Here is an 18,365-nt window from a genome sequence, read left to right on the forward strand (position 1 = left end):
AAAGCGAAAAGCGAAGAGCGCCATAAGAAAGAGACAAAGAAAGAAAAAGCCGCCAAAATGTTATAGCAACAGCAACAAAAACATAAACAAAAACAACTAGCAACAAACCAACAGCAAGTAACAACAACAACAAATGTAATATAAATAACGGTTCAAGCAAAACCAAAAAACAATTTCGCGCGCGCTCTTTTTCCTTCTACCCTTTGTTTCTCTCAAAGACGGACGAGGACGAACACTGAAAACACACACAAACAAAAAAAATACAAAAAAACAACAAAACCGCTGCTTCTACGAATTATATTTTGTTCGTCAAACATATTTTTTGAAAACTTCAATCGTCATTCAATCATCGTCATATTAACCACAACTCCACTCCCCCCGCAATATTCCGGAAACAGCAAACAAACAAAACAACAACAATTGCAACAATAACAACTTTGAAAAGTGGCTAGAACAAGAACAGAAGAACAACAAAATAAGAAATCGGAAAGAAAGAAAGCAACAAAAACAAAAAGGAGCAGCCACCAAGAAACCACCACCAACACCAATCCCCCCCATCCCCAAACCAAGGTCATCTCTTTGGTGGGGCAAACCAACACGAAAATGCACGCGAGCGTTGACTGGTGTTTAAGAAACAACAAAATCGACAAAATTTACCAGGAAGAGCAGCAGTATCAGCAGCAGAAGCAGCAGGAGCTGGAGGATCTGATCCGCTCGCGGTTGTTGTTGGGTGCGCAGCTGAGCTCGAAGTGGGTCGAGCTGACCTTCGAGGTGCGGTGCCAATTGGACACGGACGCGATAGATCTTTGGCTGGAGGAGAAGGCACAGGAGCGGCAAAAGGAAAACAGACGGAGTGCCACCAAAGCCACACCATCCACGCACACAGCCACAGCCACAGGCACAGTCAAAGTCACAGTAACAGTCACAGTCATAGCATCCTTGACAGCATCTGTACCGCCGCCAGGAGAGAATTCTTCTTCGAGGAACAGAACGTCGAGATCATCTGGAGGAGCAGCAGCAGCAACAGGCGGAGTAGGAGGAGGAGGATCAAAAGCTGAAGCTGCCACAAACCACAAAACATCAACCGCAACCGCAACCGCACCGGCAACCGCAACCTTAACAACAAGTAAAACTAAAAACAAAAGAGGAGCAGGAGCAGGAACAGCAGAAGCAGAAGCAGCAGCAGCAGCAGCAACAGCAAATATTCAATTGACAGCTTTATCAAAGTTGGAGAAGCATCAAAAAACGATTCAAATTAAATTTCAATTTCCACTGAAAATCCATCAATTGGAAAATCCCATATCGGTTTTTGCCATTTGAGTCCTAGCAGTCGGGCCGTGCTGTCGGGCAAGTAGTAGTTCCACCCGTGCCTGTGCTTGTGCTCCGTGTTCACGTTTGAGTTCAAATTCGATTTCGAATTCACGTTCCCGCGTTCTCCATTCCCCGTTTTCTCGTGTGTACCGTAAAGTGTGTAAAATTACAACAAGAAAGAAAAGAAAACGAAAGGGAAGGGAAAAGGAAAAAAAAACAAAAGCAAATAACAAAATTGTGCAAATTTTGTAAAAGAAATACAGGAAAACAAAACAAAAGGAAAGGAAAATTTTAAGGAAATTTTCGAAAACATTTTTGTTGACAAAGCGAGCGGCAAGCGGCAAGCGGCGTCTTCCCGGCGTTCGTGCAGCGTCGTGCAGGGTCGTGTGGATCGTATCGTGCATCATCATACACTCGCACTCGACTCTCCGTATAATCATTAATTTTGTTATTCAATTTAATTTCGAATTAAAATTAAATTTAAATTTGGATTACAATTTGGATTTCAATTTGTATTTGGATTTGTTGGATATCTTCGGTTCAATCGAACTCTTCTGCAAAACTCTGCAGAACCCAAAGCGATCTTCATGATGGCGGATCATTTGGACGAGCCGCCCACAAAGCGGGTTAAAATGGATCCAAGTGAGTAATCCTGGATTCCACGTCCCACATCCTGGACATATTCAAACATTCATTTTATTGCTTATTTTGCTTTTGTTGCTTTAGCGGATATCTCGTTGTTTCTGGAAGAGAATCTGCCCGACGAGCTGGTGTCCTCAAACAGCGGCTGGTCGGATCAGCTGAGTGGCGGCGGCGGCGGTGGCGCCTCGAATGTTGGCGTCACAAACACAAACTCAACAGGCGGCGGCGGCGGACCCCAAGCCGTCGTCGGCGTCGGAGTCGGACCAAACAAACAGACAGGCCCTGGCCCTGGCTCTGGGCCAGGAGTCGGTCAGGTTGTCGTTACCTCACAAATGAACGGAGCCGGCGGTGGCTCCCAGCAGCCTGGCAGCGGCGGCGACGACGGCAGCGGCAACAGCAGCAGCGGAGGCGGCGGCGGAGGAGCGGGCAACCAGCAGCAGCTCCGCCAAATGCAGCAGCACCAGCAGCAGCTGCAGCACCTACTCCAGCAGCAGCAGCAACAGCAACAGCAGCAGCAGCAGCAGGGCCAGAAGGGGACCATGGTGGTACCGGGGATGAACCAATTAGGCAGCAAATCCCCAAATCTGCAGTCGCCCAATCAGAGCGTCATGCAGCAGGTTGCCACACAGATGGGCATGGTAAATTCGATGCCCATGTCGATATCGAATAATGGAAACAATGGCATGAATGCCATACCAGGTGAGTGCCGCTTGATCCCAGATCATTCTTTTTTCCTCTCGGATATATGTACATGTGCAATCCTGTCTCCCGTCTCCTGTCTCCTATCCGCAGGAATGAATACAATCGCCCAAGGGAATCTGGGGAACATGGTCCTCACCAACAGCGTCGGCGGCGGCGGCATGGGTGGCATGGTCAACCAGCTGAAGCAGCAGCAGCAGCAGCCAGGCGGTGGCATGATCAATGCCGTTTCAGTGGCAGGCGGACCCGGAGGACCCGTGGGCGCTGGCAGCGGCTCAGTGGCACCCAACCAGCAGGGCATGCACATGCAAAACGGTCCGATGATGGGTCGCATGGTCGGCCAGCAGCATATGCTGCGCGGTCCCCACATAATGGGCGCTGCCGGAGGTGGCAATGGACCAGGCGGCCCAGGGAATGGACCCGGCGGCGGAGGACCACGCATGCAGAATCCCAACATGCAGATGGGTAGGTCCACCGACGAGACCGACAAGGAGGGAGCCACTGCTAATCCTTATCCTAATCCTCTCGTTGCTCGTTTTCCCGCAGGACAACTGAATAGCATGCCCTACGGCGTGGGCCAGTACGGAGGTCCGGGCGGCAACAATTCCCAGCAGCAACAGCAACAGCAGCAGCAGCAGCAGCTGCTTGCCCAGCAGATGGCACAACGGGGAGGAGTCGGTGTCATGCCGCAGGGCAATCGCCCCGTGGGCACTGTTGTCCCGATGCCCAGTTTGGGCGGCGATGGCACCGGCGGACCCACCGGACAGCTAGTGGGCGGCAATCCCCAGCAGCAGCAGCAGATGCTCGGACAGCAGCAGCAGCCGGGTGCCCTTGGACCTCGTCCCCCGCAGCCGAACCAATTACTGGGCCATCCGCAGCAGCAGCAGCAGCCAGGAACCTCACAGCAGCAGCAACAGCAGCAGGGAGTCCAGGGTGTCCAGGTGGGAGCAGCAGGCGGAGCGGTGACAGCAGCAGTCGGAGGAGGAGCGGGAAATCCACAGGCGAACCGCCAGGATGTCCCCGACGACCGCAAGCGACAGATCCAGCAGCAGCTGATGCTCCTGCTGCACGCGCACAAGTGCAACCGGCGGGAGACCCTTAATCCGAACCGCGAGGTCTGCAACGTCAACTACTGCAAGGCGATGAAGGCGGTACTGGCGCACATGGGTACCTGCAAGCAGAGCAAGGACTGCACCATGCAGCACTGTGCTTCCTCGCGCCAGATCCTCCTGCATTACAAGACCTGCATCAACAGCACCTGCATCATCTGCTATCCGTTCCGCCAGAATCATTCGGTGTTCCAGAACGCCAATGTCGGAGGCGGCGGAGGAGCGGGAGGCGGTGGTGCGACCCCTGGCGGGGGCCCACCAGGCAGCGGAGGGGCCGGCGGTCTCCAACAACAGCAACAGAACCAACCTCTCACCGTGCTCGGTGGCGTCGGGGGATCACTCGATGGCAAGCAGCAGCAGCAGCAACAGGTAGGAGCCCCAGGAGGAGCCCAGAATACGGGCCTCGTGATGCCCCAGCAGCAGCAGCAGCAGCAGGGCGGTGCACCCAAATCCAACGCCGAAATGGCCCAACAACTCGCCCAGCAGCAGCAGCAGGTCCAGCAGCAACAGCAACAGCACCAACAGCAGCAGGAGCTGCGACGCTTCGATGCCATGGGCCAGGTGGGACTCTCTCCCGTGACGGCCGGCAATATGATCGGCGGTGGCGCGGGTGTCGGAGCGGGCCAGCAGCAGCAGCAGGGGATGCCTCCGAGCATTCGAATGCAGGGCATCCCACCCACAGTGCGAGTCCTGGGACCCACGGGTCCCGGTTCCGGTTCCGTCCTGCCCAACGATGTTAATAGCCTCCAGCAGCAGCAGCAGCAGATGCTCCAGGGCCAGTGCAATGCCGCCAATGCTGGCAATCGGCGACGCGGCGGCCTCCCCAACATGGTCGACCAGCAGCAACAGCAGCAGACGAATCCCGCACAACAGCAGTTGGGAAACATTCCCACGGCGCTGTCTGTGAGCGTCGGAGGCTTCGGCAGCGCCAACTTTGGCGGAGGAGCGGCAGACAAGCAGCAGCTGGTGGGGCAGGCGGATCAGCTGTCGAAGCTGAAGGTGCCCCAAGTTCATCCCCCAAGTGGCGCAGGACCTGGTGGTGCGACTGGCGTGACTGCCGGCGGCCAGGGATCCAGTGTTCTGATGCCCGCCGATACGACGGGTGCCAGCGGGGGGAATGCGAACGCGAATCCCAATCAGAATGCGGCTGGAGGCGGAGGTGGTGCCGGAGGAGGCGGCGGGACAGGAGGAACGGGTTCCACAGGCAACGACAGCGAAAAGGACTGGCGGGAGTCGGTGACGGCGGATCTGCGGAACCATCTCGTCCACAAGCTCGTGCAGGCCATCTTCCCCACCTCCGATCCGACGACGATGCAGGACAAGCGGATGCACAACCTCGTCTCCTACGCGGAGAAGGTCGAGAAGGACATGTACGAGATGGCCAAGAGCCGCTCCGAATACTATCACCTGCTCGCTGAGAAGATCTACAAGATCCAGAAGGAGCTCGAGGAGAAGCGGCTAAAGCGCAAGGAGCAGCACCAGCAGATGCTCATGCAGCAGCAGGGCACGGGCCCCGTATCCGGTTCGGGTCCCGTGGTCGTTCCCGGCGGCGGCCCCGTTGGAGTGCCAGGAGGCGTGGGCGGAGTACCCGGCTCCGTCTCCAATCCTACGGTGGGCGGTGGCCTGCAGGGCGTCGTGGGGCCGCAACAACAGCAGCAACAGACCCAGCAGCAGCAATCCGTTGGCGGAGTCCGTCCCATCATCAGTCCAATGGGGGGCGTGATGCAGCCACAGCAGCTCCGTCCCCAGGGTCCTGGCGGCATGGTCGTCGGTCAGCAGCAGCAGCAGCCAGTGGGTGGCGGCCCCGTGGGTGTCGCAGGACTGGCAGGAGCACTCGGTGTTGGCGTTGGAGTCGGCGTTGGAGGCCAGGCGAATATGGTGACGATGCGTAGCCACTCGCCCGGCGGCAACATGCTCACGTTGCAACAGCAGCAGCGCATGCAATTCCCGCAACAGCAGCAACAGCAGCAGGCTGGCAACATGCTGGTGGGTCCTCCGGGACCCAGTCCCGGCGGCATGGTAGTCAATCCCGTGCTCTCCCCCTTCCAGACGGCCGCTGGAGCGGCCAATGTCCTCACCAGTCCAGTGCCTGGCCAACAGCAGCAGCAGCAACAACAGCAACAGCAGCAGCAGCAGCAGCAGCAGTTCATAAACGCAAATGGCGGCACCGTAGCGAGCAGCAATCCGCAGCTGAGCGAAATGATGAAGCAGCGACACCTCCACCAGCAGGCGGCGGCGGCAGCGGGCATGCTCATGCCCCAGTCACCCTTCAGCAATGCCACGGCCATTCAACAGCAGCAGCAGCAGCCGAACAGCAACAGCTTCAACTCTACTATGCAGCAGCAGCAGCAACAGCAGCAGAAGCCGCCTGGAAGTGTCCTCAACAACATGCCACCGACACCCACGAGCCTTGATTCAGCCTTGAGTGCAGGAGGGGCAGGATCTGGTGCGGCGGGTAGTGGAGGTGCGAATGGAGGAGGAGGATCAGCAGGAGGTGTACCCTCGAGTGCGGGTGGAATGACGGTTTCAGCGCCCAGTCCCTCCCCCGGCGGCGGCGGTGGAGGATTCATCTCCAATGGTCCCGTCGGCACTCCCTCCAACAGCAGCAACACCAACACCAACAGCAACACCAACAACAACAGCAGCAGCAACAGCATCATCAATCCCCCGTCGGTGAACAGCCTCATGCAGCCAATGAGCAATCGAGCCAACACTCCACCCTACGTGCCGGCCTCCCCCGTGCCGGCGACCAGTGCCACCGGCCTGGCGACTAACAGTGCCCCCACCTCGGCGGCAGCAACGTGCGCCAGCAACAGCAATAGCAATAGCAACGGCAGCAACGGGAGCAACAGCAACGGCAGCAACAGCAACGGAAGCAACTGCGGCAGCGGGAGCGGCAGTGGCAGTGGCAGTGGGAGCGGCAGTGTGGGAGGAGTTGGAGGCGTTATGGCCACCACAACGACCACGACGACGTCGGCAACGACGCCGCTCAGCTGCAATTCCTCCTCGTCGGCGACGGCAACGATTGCATCGAGCGGACCGGGCAGCGGAGGCTCTCTTTCGGCGCCGAACAGCAATCCCCACATGCTGGCAACGACCTCCTCCGGTGGCAATGGTAGTGGCTGCAGCAACCAGCAGCAGCAGCAGTCACAGCCGAGCCGCATGATGAGCAGCTCGAGCAGCCTATCCTCCCAAATGGCCGCCCTGGAGGCAGCGGCGCGTGATAACGACGACGACACCCCATCACCCACGAACGACACAAACGGCAGCGGGGGCGGCGGCAAGGCTTCGAAGGGGAAGCTGGACTCGATCAAGCAGGAGGACGAGATCAAGAAGGAGTTCATGGATGACAGCTGCGGCGGCAACAACGACAGCTCCCAGATGGACTGCTCCACGGGCGGCAAGGGCAAGAATGTCAACAACGACGGCACCAGCATGATCAAAATGGAGATCAAATCGGAGGACGCCGACGGCGATGGCAATGTCAAGATCAAGACCGAGCCCATGGATGTCGACGAGAGTGCCTCATCGGCCACACACGAAGGCGGCGGCGGTGGCGGCAAGGATGATATCAACGGGGCCCACGATGGCATCTCCGGAGCGGGGGGCATGGACATCAAGACCAAGATCGAGCCAAAGCCCCTGGTCCCAGAGCCACTGGCCCTGCAGGCTGGCGACAAGAAGAAGAAATGCCGTAAGTAATGACCAGAACCAAGTTTGGGGAAGTACCTGTCGCAGGACAATCCTTGCAATGCCTGCTATCACTCTCCCTCAGACCCCTTCCTTTGATACAATCAAAAATAGCTGAGGGAACAGCTGACACTAATCTCTTTCTCTTCGTTAAGCTTCTGACAACACTCTTGGGGCCCTAGACATAAACAGAGAAAGTATGAGTTGAGCAGCCGAACACGAGGGGGTCGAGTGGGCGGAGGGGGCGGTGGGCCGCGATCAGAGACGAAGGCTGTGCCTAAAAGAGAACTGAACTGGTCTCTCGTGCAACATCTTCTATAGTCTTTCTTTTACTTTCAATAACGTCAACCATCCACTGATGGTTGATGGCTGATGGCTGATGGTTCAGGGATTGCGGATTGGGGATTGGGGATTTCAAATTCAATGCTAAAATTGTAAAATCCTTATTACAGAATTCAATCCGGAGGAGCTGCGCACCGCATTGCTGCCAACGTTGGAGAAATTGCTGCGCCAGGAGCCGGAATCGGTGCCGTTTCGGTATCCGGTGGATCCGCAGGCGCTGGGCATACCTGACTACTTTGAGATCGTTAAGAAGCCGATGGATCTGGGCACGATACGGAACAACATCCAGAACGGCAAGTACAGCGATCCCTGGGAGTACGTGGACGATGTTTGGCTGATGTTCGACAATGCGTGGCTCTACAATCGAAAGACCTCACGCGTCTACCGCTACTGTACCAAGGTAACGTATCGTCCAAGGATATACGGGGGACTACAGCCGTACTCCAGCCGTGATCCATGCTGCCCCAATCGATGCTAACACCTGCTCCCCCATCTTCCCATCTTCCCATCTTTTCTCTCTCAGCTTTCGGAGGTGTTCGAGGCAGAGATCGATCCAGTGATGCAAGCCCTGGGCTACTGTTGCGGCAGGAAATACACCTTCAATCCCCAAGTGCTGTGCTGCTATGGCAAGCAGCTGTGCACGATACCGCGCGACGCTAAGTACTATAGCTACCAGAACAGGTATGTGCTGCCCTCCTACTCACCCTTCTACTCTCATCCTTCTCCTCCCTGTCTCCCCACTCACCCACTCCACACATATATGTTTCCCAGGGATCCAATCCACGTCACGTTTATCTGTTTGCTAAAAAGTTTGTCCGCCGTGCCAAAAGGATTGATGATTCCATGATTCCAAGATTCCAAAAAGTAGAGCCAAAGCCTCAATGCCACGCATCTGCTTCCGCTTCCGCTTCCGCTTCTGCTTTCCATGTTTACGATAATGACAAAATATTCTGATAGGTGCCTCCCAGATTCACCAATAAATAATATTGAATAAATTTGAAAAAAATATTCGAGTAGAGCGAGCAGAAAGAAACAAATAAGACAGGATCCCCCAGATATCTGTCTCAACAGATGTCCCCCAAAATCATGGATATCCTGACCAATCATGGATTATCGCTGGTACCCTGATGTTGAGTTACCGATTACCGGTTACTTTTCTAACGGTAGTTTTTTGTAATTGATGTATCAATTACTGTCCGATAATCCGATTATCCCACTCATTATATTTACAACCATCCATCCCCTCCACCCCTGCTCCCTGCTCCTGCCACCCTTCCACACTCATCCGCCTTCCGTTTCTAATTGTTGTAATAATTGTGTGTAAACAAATTTTAATGCAAATTACCTAACACTTTTCGTTTCTCTTCCTTTCTTTCTTTTTTGCATTCTTTTCCATTCCCACCTCCTGTGTGTGTGTTCCTTGCTCCCGCCAAAACCAAAACAAAACAAAAACCAAAAACCAAAAACAAAACCAACAACAATTCCCGTTAACCTGCGTTCCGTTGCGCCTCCCAAATGTGCATATAACTGTGTCTGTGTATTTGTGTTTCTGTGTTACGTGTCGTCTCTTTGCCCACACATTTAATAATAATAATAATAATATGTGTATTCAAAATTATCTGTGCCTGTGTTTCTGTGTGTATTCGTGTGCCGTAATAATTAATTAATTAACAAAACGAAACAAAAAACCGATTCGATCCGATCACCACACTCCATTCCATTTCACTCTTTCTCTCACTCACGGACACCACTCGCGCACGCACTCATCTTCAAAATGCACTCATACACACACACACACACACACACAACACAAATGCGCCCTCGCTCAACACAATAATGATGATGATGATGACCATCTCGCTCTCGCACCCACCACAACCCATACCACAATCTGCAACCTGCCAACACTTGACAACACTACTCGCCACTTGCCTGCTCGTTCATTCGTTCGTTCGTTGTTGTTCTTTTTGGCTGCCATCTTCAAAAACTCTCTCGTACATCGCATCCAACAACAAAACTAAATCTTCGTAAACAAAAACGTAAACAAAAAAAAACCAAAACAAAAACCAGTCTAAAGGAATACGGTGTCGCCTCAAATAGATACACCTTCTGCCAAAAGTGCTTTAATGACATCCAGGGAGACACGGTCACACTGGGTGACGATCCGTTGCAGTCACAAACGTAAGTATATGCCCCTTACCTACTTTCCCCCTTTATCCCGTTCGATCCGATCCGATCCCTATTCTAATCTTTTTTGTTCCGTATCCCTCTGTAGACAAATCAAAAAGGACCAATTCAAGGAGATGAAGAACGATCACCTGGAGCTGGAGCCTTTTGTGAACTGCCAGGAATGCGGCCGCAAGCAGCATCAGATCTGCGTCCTCTGGCTGGACTCCATCTGGCCGGGCGGCTTTGTCTGCGACAATTGCCTCAAGAAGAAGAACTCGAAGCGGAAGGAGAACAAATTCAATGCCAAGCGCCTGCCCACCACCAAGCTCGGCGTCTACATCGAGACGCGCGTAAATAACTTCCTCAAGAAGAAGGAGGCGGGAGCGGGCGAGGTGCACATACGCGTAGTCAGCTCCTCGGAGAAGTGCGTCGAGGTGAAGCCGGGAATGCGGCGACGCTTTGTCGAGAGCGGGGACATGATGAACGAGTTCCCGTACCGGGCGAAGGCCCTGTTCGCCTTCGAGGAGGTGGACGGCATCGATGTCTGCTTCTTTGGCATGCACGTGCAGGAGTACGGATCCGAGTGTCCGGCGCCCAACACACGACGCGTCTACATTGCCTACCTCGATTCGGTGCACTTCTTCCGGCCGCGCCAATACCGTACCGCGGTCTACCACGAGATCCTGCTCGGGTACATGGACTATGTGAAGCAGCTGGGCTACACGATGGCCCACATTTGGGCGTGTCCGCCATCGGAGGGGGACGACTACATCTTTCACTGCCATCCGACGGACCAGAAGATACCGAAGCCGAAGCGCCTGCAGGAGTGGTACAAGAAGATGCTGGACAAGGGCATGATCGAGCGCATCATCCAGGACTACAAGGACATACTCAAGCAGGCGATGGAGGACAAGCTGGGCTCTGCCGCCGAGCTGCCCTACTTCGAGGGCGATTTCTGGCCAAATGTCCTTGAAGAGAGCATCAAGGAGCTCGACCAAGAGGAGGAGGAGAAGCGCAAACAGGCAGAGGCAGCCGAGGCAGCTGCAGCGGCGAATGTAAGCCGATATTCCGAGGTGTTCATCACTTCTTAACTTTCGTTTTCCCCCCTCTAATAATTATCTTTTTTATCGTCGCGCCCAGCTCTTCTCCATCGAGGACAACGAGGTGAGTGGCGATGGCAAGAAGAAGGGCCAGAAGAAGGCCAAGAAGTCCAACAAGTCAAAGGCCGCCCAGCGGAAGAACAGCAAGAAGTCCAACGAGCATCAGTCGGGGAATGATCTCTCCGCGAAGATCTATGCCACGATGGAGAAGCACAAGGAAGTCTTTTTCGTGATACGCCTGCACTCGGCACAGTCTGCTGCCAGTTTAGCGGTGAGTCCCAAAGGAGCCAAAGGAGGATCGAGAACCCAGATTTATAATTGTATTTTTATCCTATTGTAGCCCATTCAAGACCCCGATCCTTTGCTAACCTGCGATCTGATGGACGGCCGCGATGCATTCCTCACGCTGGCCCGCGACAAGCACTTTGAGTTCTCGTCGCTGCGGCGCGCCCAATTCTCGACGCTCTCAATGCTGTACGAGCTGCACAATCAGGGCCAGGACAAGTTCGTGTACACGTGCAACAATTGCAAGACGGCCGTTGAGACGCGCTATCATTGCACCGTCTGTGATGTAAGACAACGCCTCAGACAAAAGAAAATGCATACATAATCAATAATCCTATTTTGCTCTTTCGCAGGACTTTGATCTGTGCATTGTGTGCAAAGAGAAGGTCGGACATCCCCATAAAATGGAGAAGCTCGGCTTCGACATTGACGACGGCTGTGCACCGGCGGACCACAAGCAGGCCAATCCCCAGGAGGCCCGCAAACAGTCCATCCAGCGGTGCATCCAGTCCCTGGTGCACGCCTGCCAGTGCCGCGACGCCAACTGTCGCCTGCCCTCGTGCCAGAAGATGCAGCGCGTCGTCCAGCACACAAAGAACTGCAAGCGAAAGACGAACGGCGGCTGCCCCATCTGCAAGCAGCTAATCGCCCTCTGCTGCTACCATGCGAAGCACTGTCAGGAGCAGAAGTGTCCCGTGCCCTTCTGTCCGAACATCAAGCACAAGCTGAAGCAGCAACAGCTCCAGCAGAAGTGAGTACTCCAGCCCAGCATAAGTCTGAAATCCGTACCTCTGTATCCTTATTCTCATCCTGCAACCCAAACTCTCTTTCCTAAACAGACTCCAACAGCAACAGCTACTGCGTCGGCGTGTGGCCCTCATGTCGCGGACAGCCGCTCCTTCGGCACTGCCCGGACCGGCGGTTAGCGGGCCGACAGTCGTCGCTGGCGGTGTGCCCGTTGTGGGCATGGCCAATGTGATGCCCGTCGGTCAGGCGGCCGTGCTGCTGCCAGGAGTGGGCGGACATTCACCGTCTGCTGTGCCAGTGCCTTCGCCAGTGTCTGGCAGCGGAATGGGTGGCATGACCTCGCCGCATCCCCATCAGCCGGGCATCGGCATGAAGCCCGGAGGCGGGGGCGGACACCCGCCGTCGCCGAATGTCCTGCAGGTGGTGAAGCAGGTGCAGGAGGAGGCCGCTCGCCAGCAAGTGCCGCATGGCGGTGGCTTTGGGAAAGGCGTCCCAATGGCCCCGCCCGTCATGAACCGTGCTCTGGTCGGAGGAGTCGGAGGCGTCGGAGGCGTCGGAGGCGTCGGAGGCGTACCCAACCAGAATGTGAATCAGCTGGGAGTGGGTATGGTCGGTGGAGTGGGCGTTGGAGTTGGAGGTGTTAGTGTCGGTGTCGGAGGCGTCGGAGTGAATCTGAATCAGCTGGGACCTGGCATCGGCGGCGGTGGCAATCCCTCGGGCGGCCCCTTGCCCGGTGCCGGCAACTGCGGCAATGTCTTGAATGCCAACAACCTGCTTTCCATGGACCAGTGGGGCGCCGGCGGTGGAGGTGCGGGTGTGCCCCAGCCGCGGTACGTGAACAACGCCACGGGAATGCGCCAGCCGAACCAAATGATGCAGCAGCAGCAGAACGTCCTCCAGCAGCAGCAACAGCAGCAACAACAACAACAGCAGCAGCAGCAGCAGATGATGCTGACCAACCCGATGGGCGGAGGAGGGGTCGGCGGCGGCGGCCAGATGCCCGTCGGCGGACAGCATGGCATGGGTATGGGCGGAATGGGTACGCCAATGGGAGCGGCCGGTGCCGGAGGCGTGCGTCCACCGCCCGGAGGAGGCGGTGGCCAGGCAGCCGGAAGTTTGAACACGCACCAGCTGGCCCAGATCATGCAAAAGATAAAGAACAACCCCACCAACGAGAGCAACCAGCACATCCTCACCATCCTCAAGCAGAATCCCCAGATCATGGCTGCCATCATCAAGCAGCGCCAGCAGACACAGATCAATGCAGGCGCCGTAGGCGGTGGTGCACCCGGTGGTGGCCTCCAAGCGGGCAATGGACCCCAGAATCCCCAGCAGCAACAGCAGCAACAGCAGCAACAACAACAGCAGCAACAGCAACAACAGCAGGTTATGCAACAGCAGCAGATGCAGCACATGATGAACCAGCAGCAGCAGCAGCAGGCGGGCGGCCCCCAGCAGCAGCAGATAAATCCCAACCAGCAGCAGCAGCAAGTGAATCTGATGCAGCCGGGTGGACCGGGAGGCCCCCACCAGCGGATGCCCAATATGCAGCAGCAGAACTCTGCCCAAATGATGCTCCAGAACCTGCCACCGGGCGTCACCTCTCAGGGAGGAATGGTAAGTGGAAGACGAGCCAGTGGCAAGTGGCAAGTAGAAGACGCTTCTGTCGAATAGAATTAGACATGCATCCTGTGTTTGTTTGTGGCTTGTAGTTTGCTTCCCAATGTTTTTTACTGTTACTATAAGAACCTGTAACCTATAACCCCCTACCGCAAACCCCCATCCTCCATCCCACGGATAAACAGATCAGCATTGCGAATGTATACATCTATGAGATATTCTCAGCCATGGAATTGTCCATCAATGCGGCGCATGGCCTGCAGGGGCTCAGAGGGCAGGAGAAGAGCACACTGCTGGCATATATATCCTCCAGCGCCAAGTACAAGTAAATCTGAACGCGGCAAATGAGCGTCATAGAACCAGCAGATAGAGCAGAAGAAGCCACAAAATTAAGTCAAACGCTTTTAAGAAATTCCGTGAGCAAACAAAACCCATTCCAATGCCATACGAGAGAAGCAAGTAAGCAATTTAGTGCCATGCGATCCTGACGTTCCATTCACCCACTGATCCTTCAACCCACAAGATCCTCGCTTGTTTCGATTTATCCCATTTAGCATACAACATTCCAACATAACAAAAACCCTTACATTCATTTAAACTATGCATTATCACATATCCCGTTGCTATAGATGGTCACTGAGGTCACTCTAATGAGACCGCGGATTACAGCGACTAGAACACCTCCCAAAAGAGGCTAGAACATATCCAGAAAACACTTAGAACACAACCCAAAAAAACATTTAAACCAATTTCAAAATTTAAATTCAAACCTACTCCGGAGCAAATTTCAAGATCAAAAACCCTTCGAAGAGCTCAGAAACCGGAAAAGCGAATATCCTGAAGTTGAAATTCAATTCTCAAATCGCCAGAGGGAGGATGATGTCGTGAAGCATGAGAAGGACCAGAGGCATAACTATTTTATTTTATATATTATGTTTTTATGTTTTTATTTGGAAGGACCAACGCCCTTGCAGAAGATTCCTTCCCCATTCACTCATTCCTGTACACAAGAATACCTTCTGCAGGGGCGAACCATTCCCAAAGACAGTAGAATGTAGAACAGTTGAACCACCCGATGGGTAATACCCGATACTCCAGATGTAAAGTTGTTATCCTAGACGTGTGTATGTATCCCTCTGTTTTTCTGAATGTCCAAAGTGGAGCCATGCATGTTCATACAGTGATCTCATTCGAAGAATGCCGTAGATCCATCCCCGTTTCAAGTAAATGACTTTCTCCCTTTGAGGGTCGATGCAGGCACTGCTTCTGAGTATCGGGTATCCGTATCCCTTCTATGGGCCGTTTCCGCAGCTACTAAGTTTTTTTTTTTCCCGAAATGCCCAAATGCCTGCCCAAATAAGATCGAATACTCACATATTCTGTCCGTCTCGTCTAGGTGCCGAACCAGAACTGGAACAAGATGCGCTACGTGCCAATGAACCAATACCCGCCTCCGTATTCGCAAAGGCAGCGCGGCCCGCACATGGGCGGAGCGGTGGGCCAGCAGCAGCAGCAGTTCCCGGGCGGCGGCGGAGCGGGCAACTTTAATGCTGGCGGCGGGGCAGGAGCCGTGGGAGTGCCTGGCGGTGTGGCTGGGGGCGGCGGCGGAGGCTCAGGTGGCCCCGGAGCGGATCAGTACTCCATGGCAAATGCGGCTGTGGTGGCGGCAGCGTCCAACATCCTGCAGCAGGGCCAAGGCGGAGCCGGTGTGGGTGTGGGAGTCGGAGTGGGAGTGGGCGTGAAGCCAGGGCCCGGCCAGCATCAGCAGCAGCAGATGGGCGTGTTGCCGCCGGGTATGCAGCAACAGCAGCAACAACCCCTTCAGCAGCAGATGATGCAACAGGTGTCGATGCCAAATGCCCCGAATGCCCAGCAGAATCCCGCCGTTGTGGGTCCTGGAGGAGGTCCTGGCTCCCAGGTGATGGGACCCCCCACGCCGCACTCCCTCCAACAGCAGCTAATGCAGTCCGCGCGCTCCTCTCCGCCCATCCGCTCGCCGCAGCCGACGCCTTCGCCCCGCTCAGCGCCGTCGCCACGCGCGGGGCCATCCGCCTCGCCGCGGGCCCAACCCTCGCCCCATCACGTCATGAGCAGCCACTCGCCAGCACCTCAGGGCCCACACGACGGCATGCACAACCACGGGATGCACCACCAGTCACCGCTACCCGGTGTCCCCCAGGACGTTGGCGTCGGTGTGGGCGTTGGCGTCGGTGTGGGCGTAAACGTTGGCAACTTAAATGTCGGCAATGCCGGCGGAGCCCTACCCGATGCCTCTGATCAGCTAACGAAATTTGTGGAGCGGCTCTAGTGCAGCAGCAACATTGGCCACTCCCTCCACAACCACAACAGCAGCAACCACAGTGGTGGCCACATCAACAGCAGTAACATCACGAACATCGGCCATGATATTGTCAACTATCGCTACAACGGACAGTCGCCGCACTACTTCTGATGGTAGCGACAGAGACAGCGATTTGAGACATCCAGCAGAGAATCCAGCAGCGAATGCAGCAGAGCCAGAGCCAGGGATCACACTGTGTTAATCGTATTGTTAACTTCTTTCTTAAACTTTTACTTTTTTCTACTATCACAATTATCATGTACTTATAAGATTAAGATGCGTCCCACAGCAACCAGCAGCAACCAGCAGCAGCCGGTAGCCGGTAGCCGGTAGCCAGTAGCAGTCCCTCGATGTATATCAGGAAAGAGGAGAGTAGCCGGAGAGTAGAGAAGTGATGGAGGAGTGTAGAGAGAGGGACAGGCGATGCAGATGCTCTTGCTCCTGCTGCTGTTGCCGCTGTTGGTGGATGGTTGGGGATTTTCGTACACCTCCACACGCTCCACACACACGGATTATTTGTAGGCTTAGGACAACATTTGAACAAATGAGGAAACGCAAATGCATTACAGTTATGATTAGAAATTATCGATTATTAATTCGATTACGATCCCTTCATTTTTTATATAGTGTAATACGACTACGTTTAAATAGATCATACATACACGTTACTATGGCATTATAAACCACCTATGCACTAATACCCCTATACATACATATATATATATATATATATATATATATATATATATATTTATACACACACGCGCACACACACACACACATATACATGAAAATATCTTCTTATATATGTACACTACTATATATATTTCTCCCCCTTCTCCACCCAATACGCACACACACAGACACAGACATCACAAAGCCAAGCCAACAAATAGACCCCACAGACACGCACACAGGCATACATATGTCCCCCATATTTATGTCCCTTTCATGAATGAGAGAGCAAGCACAGTAACAGAGTAGCAGAGAGAGAGTGAGAGGGAGAGGGAGAGAGAAGAAAGGAAGGAGAGAGAGCACAACCTCATTTGCAACAGTTAACAGCAAGAGCAACACTTGCAACAGCAACATTAAAGCAAAAGCAAAAGGAAAGAAAAGAAAAGACGAATGCAGACTAGCACATAGTCGATGATGTAAGCCCTACCCAACAGCCCCCTTCCGAACGTCTAACGTTTCGCCCCCATCATTGCCCCTTAGTAAACTTAAAATTTAAGATAATTTTTGTACCACAAAAAATAAAAAAAGAAAAGAAAGACACGCTACAGCTACATTTACGACGGTTACAGCAAAACAATATTTATTTGAAAAAACAAAAAAAATAGTAAAATTTAAATTTAAATTAAAAGCAAAAACCTTGCTATCTGCAATGCGAAATATAGAAATGAAATGAAATAATCCAGTGCAATCGTAAATTTAATTGAAACTCTGATATTCGATAAAAAAAGATGTGGCTAAAATGTTTAATTTTTTTGTACCTACATACAATATACAATATAGAGTACAGAGTATAGAGTATAGAGCATAGTATATATATAGTGTGATGGAAATAACGGATGAGAAGTACATAGTAGACTATTATTAAGCAATTGAGCAATAGAGAGCCACAACCCCACATTTGAATCAGGCGACTATCAGAGAGAATCAGAATCGGAAATTAGAAATCAGAAATCTGAATCACCCCAAGCATCACCCACACCCATATCACCATACACCATAATGTGCATCCGAGAACTGTGTGTTTGGTTGGCGATCCGAACGGATAGGCAGTTATATAAACGTGCTCCTTATAGGAGCTTCCAATTTTGGGAATAGCGAGAGTAGAATACATACAATACATATTTTTATACCAATCGAATCGAAAATCAAATTAGCCTAATACTAAAACTTAAACTAAAGAGAAGTAACACACACAAAAAACAATGAACAGCAATCACCCCAGCCCAAGGCCCGAGGAAACTCTTCCCTAAGTTAATTGATGTTACATATTTGAAAGAAGTACCCAGTACAAGGAAGCACTTCCAGAGATCAGACACCAGACACCAGCCACCATCCACCCACCCATTCGGGAGGAAGGAGGATGATGATGGTGGTGTGGTGTGGAATGTGGTCAGGGATAGGGCTGGGGTACGAAATCAGAATCAGGAGACAAAAACGATGCCACATAAAACCTTAAATTAAATTAAATTAAAAAATATACAAAACTTACAAATGAATGAAATCGAGAACACCAAACTAACAAACAATCGATGATGTTACAGGAGGAGGATAGAGTTGACGAGGAGAAGAGAGGAG

The 18,365-nt window shown here is 53.2% G+C and overlaps 1 protein-coding gene across 4 annotated transcripts; it reads left to right on the forward strand.

Moving 5' to 3' along the window:
- Window positions 1-1,717: 1,717 nt before the first annotated feature.
- On the forward strand, window positions 1,718-16,738 carry LOC108157105 (histone acetyltransferase p300). 4 transcript variants are annotated; one of them, XM_017288982.2, is made up of 13 exons: window positions 1,718-1,953; window positions 2,038-2,652; window positions 2,746-3,117; window positions 3,199-7,455; window positions 7,904-8,193; window positions 8,317-8,474; window positions 9,864-9,974; window positions 10,069-11,035; window positions 11,103-11,333; window positions 11,403-11,633; window positions 11,701-12,098; window positions 12,187-13,711; window positions 15,111-16,738. In XM_017288982.2, exons 1-13 carry the CDS (start codon window positions 1,899-1,901, stop codon window positions 16,020-16,022), a joined length of 10,122 nt encoding a protein of 3,373 aa, XP_017144471.1. In that variant the 5' UTR covers window positions 1,718-1,898; the 3' UTR covers window positions 16,023-16,738. The 4 variants fall into 4 exon arrangements, with proteins under 4 accessions (XP_017144471.1, XP_017144480.1, XP_033247744.1 ...); XM_017288991.2 differs by having other exon boundaries at window positions 10,069-11,017; window positions 15,111-16,022; XM_033391853.1 differs by having other exon boundaries at window positions 9,894-9,974; window positions 15,111-16,022.
- The last annotated feature ends 1,627 nt before the right edge of the window (window positions 16,739-18,365 follow it).

The sequence above is a fragment of the Drosophila miranda genome, chromosome XL (assembly GCF_003369915.1).
Source record: "Drosophila miranda strain MSH22 chromosome XL, D.miranda_PacBio2.1, whole genome shotgun sequence".
Classification (NCBI taxonomy): Eukaryota; Metazoa; Arthropoda; class Insecta; order Diptera; family Drosophilidae; genus Drosophila; species Drosophila miranda.

Bases quoted from the DNA above. Each gene is read 5' to 3' on its own strand.
- LOC108157105 (XM_017288982.2), top strand. From the start codon at position 1,899: ATGATGGCGGATCATTTGGACGAGCCGCCCACAAAGCGGGTTAAAATG. The intron at 8,475-9,863 runs GTATGTGCTGCC...AACAAAAACCAG, and splicing joins TACTATAGCTACCAGAACAG to TCTAAAGGAATACGGTGTCG. The intron at 11,634-11,700 runs GTAAGACAACGC...GCTCTTTCGCAG, and splicing joins ATCATTGCACCGTCTGTGAT to GACTTTGATCTGTGCATTGT.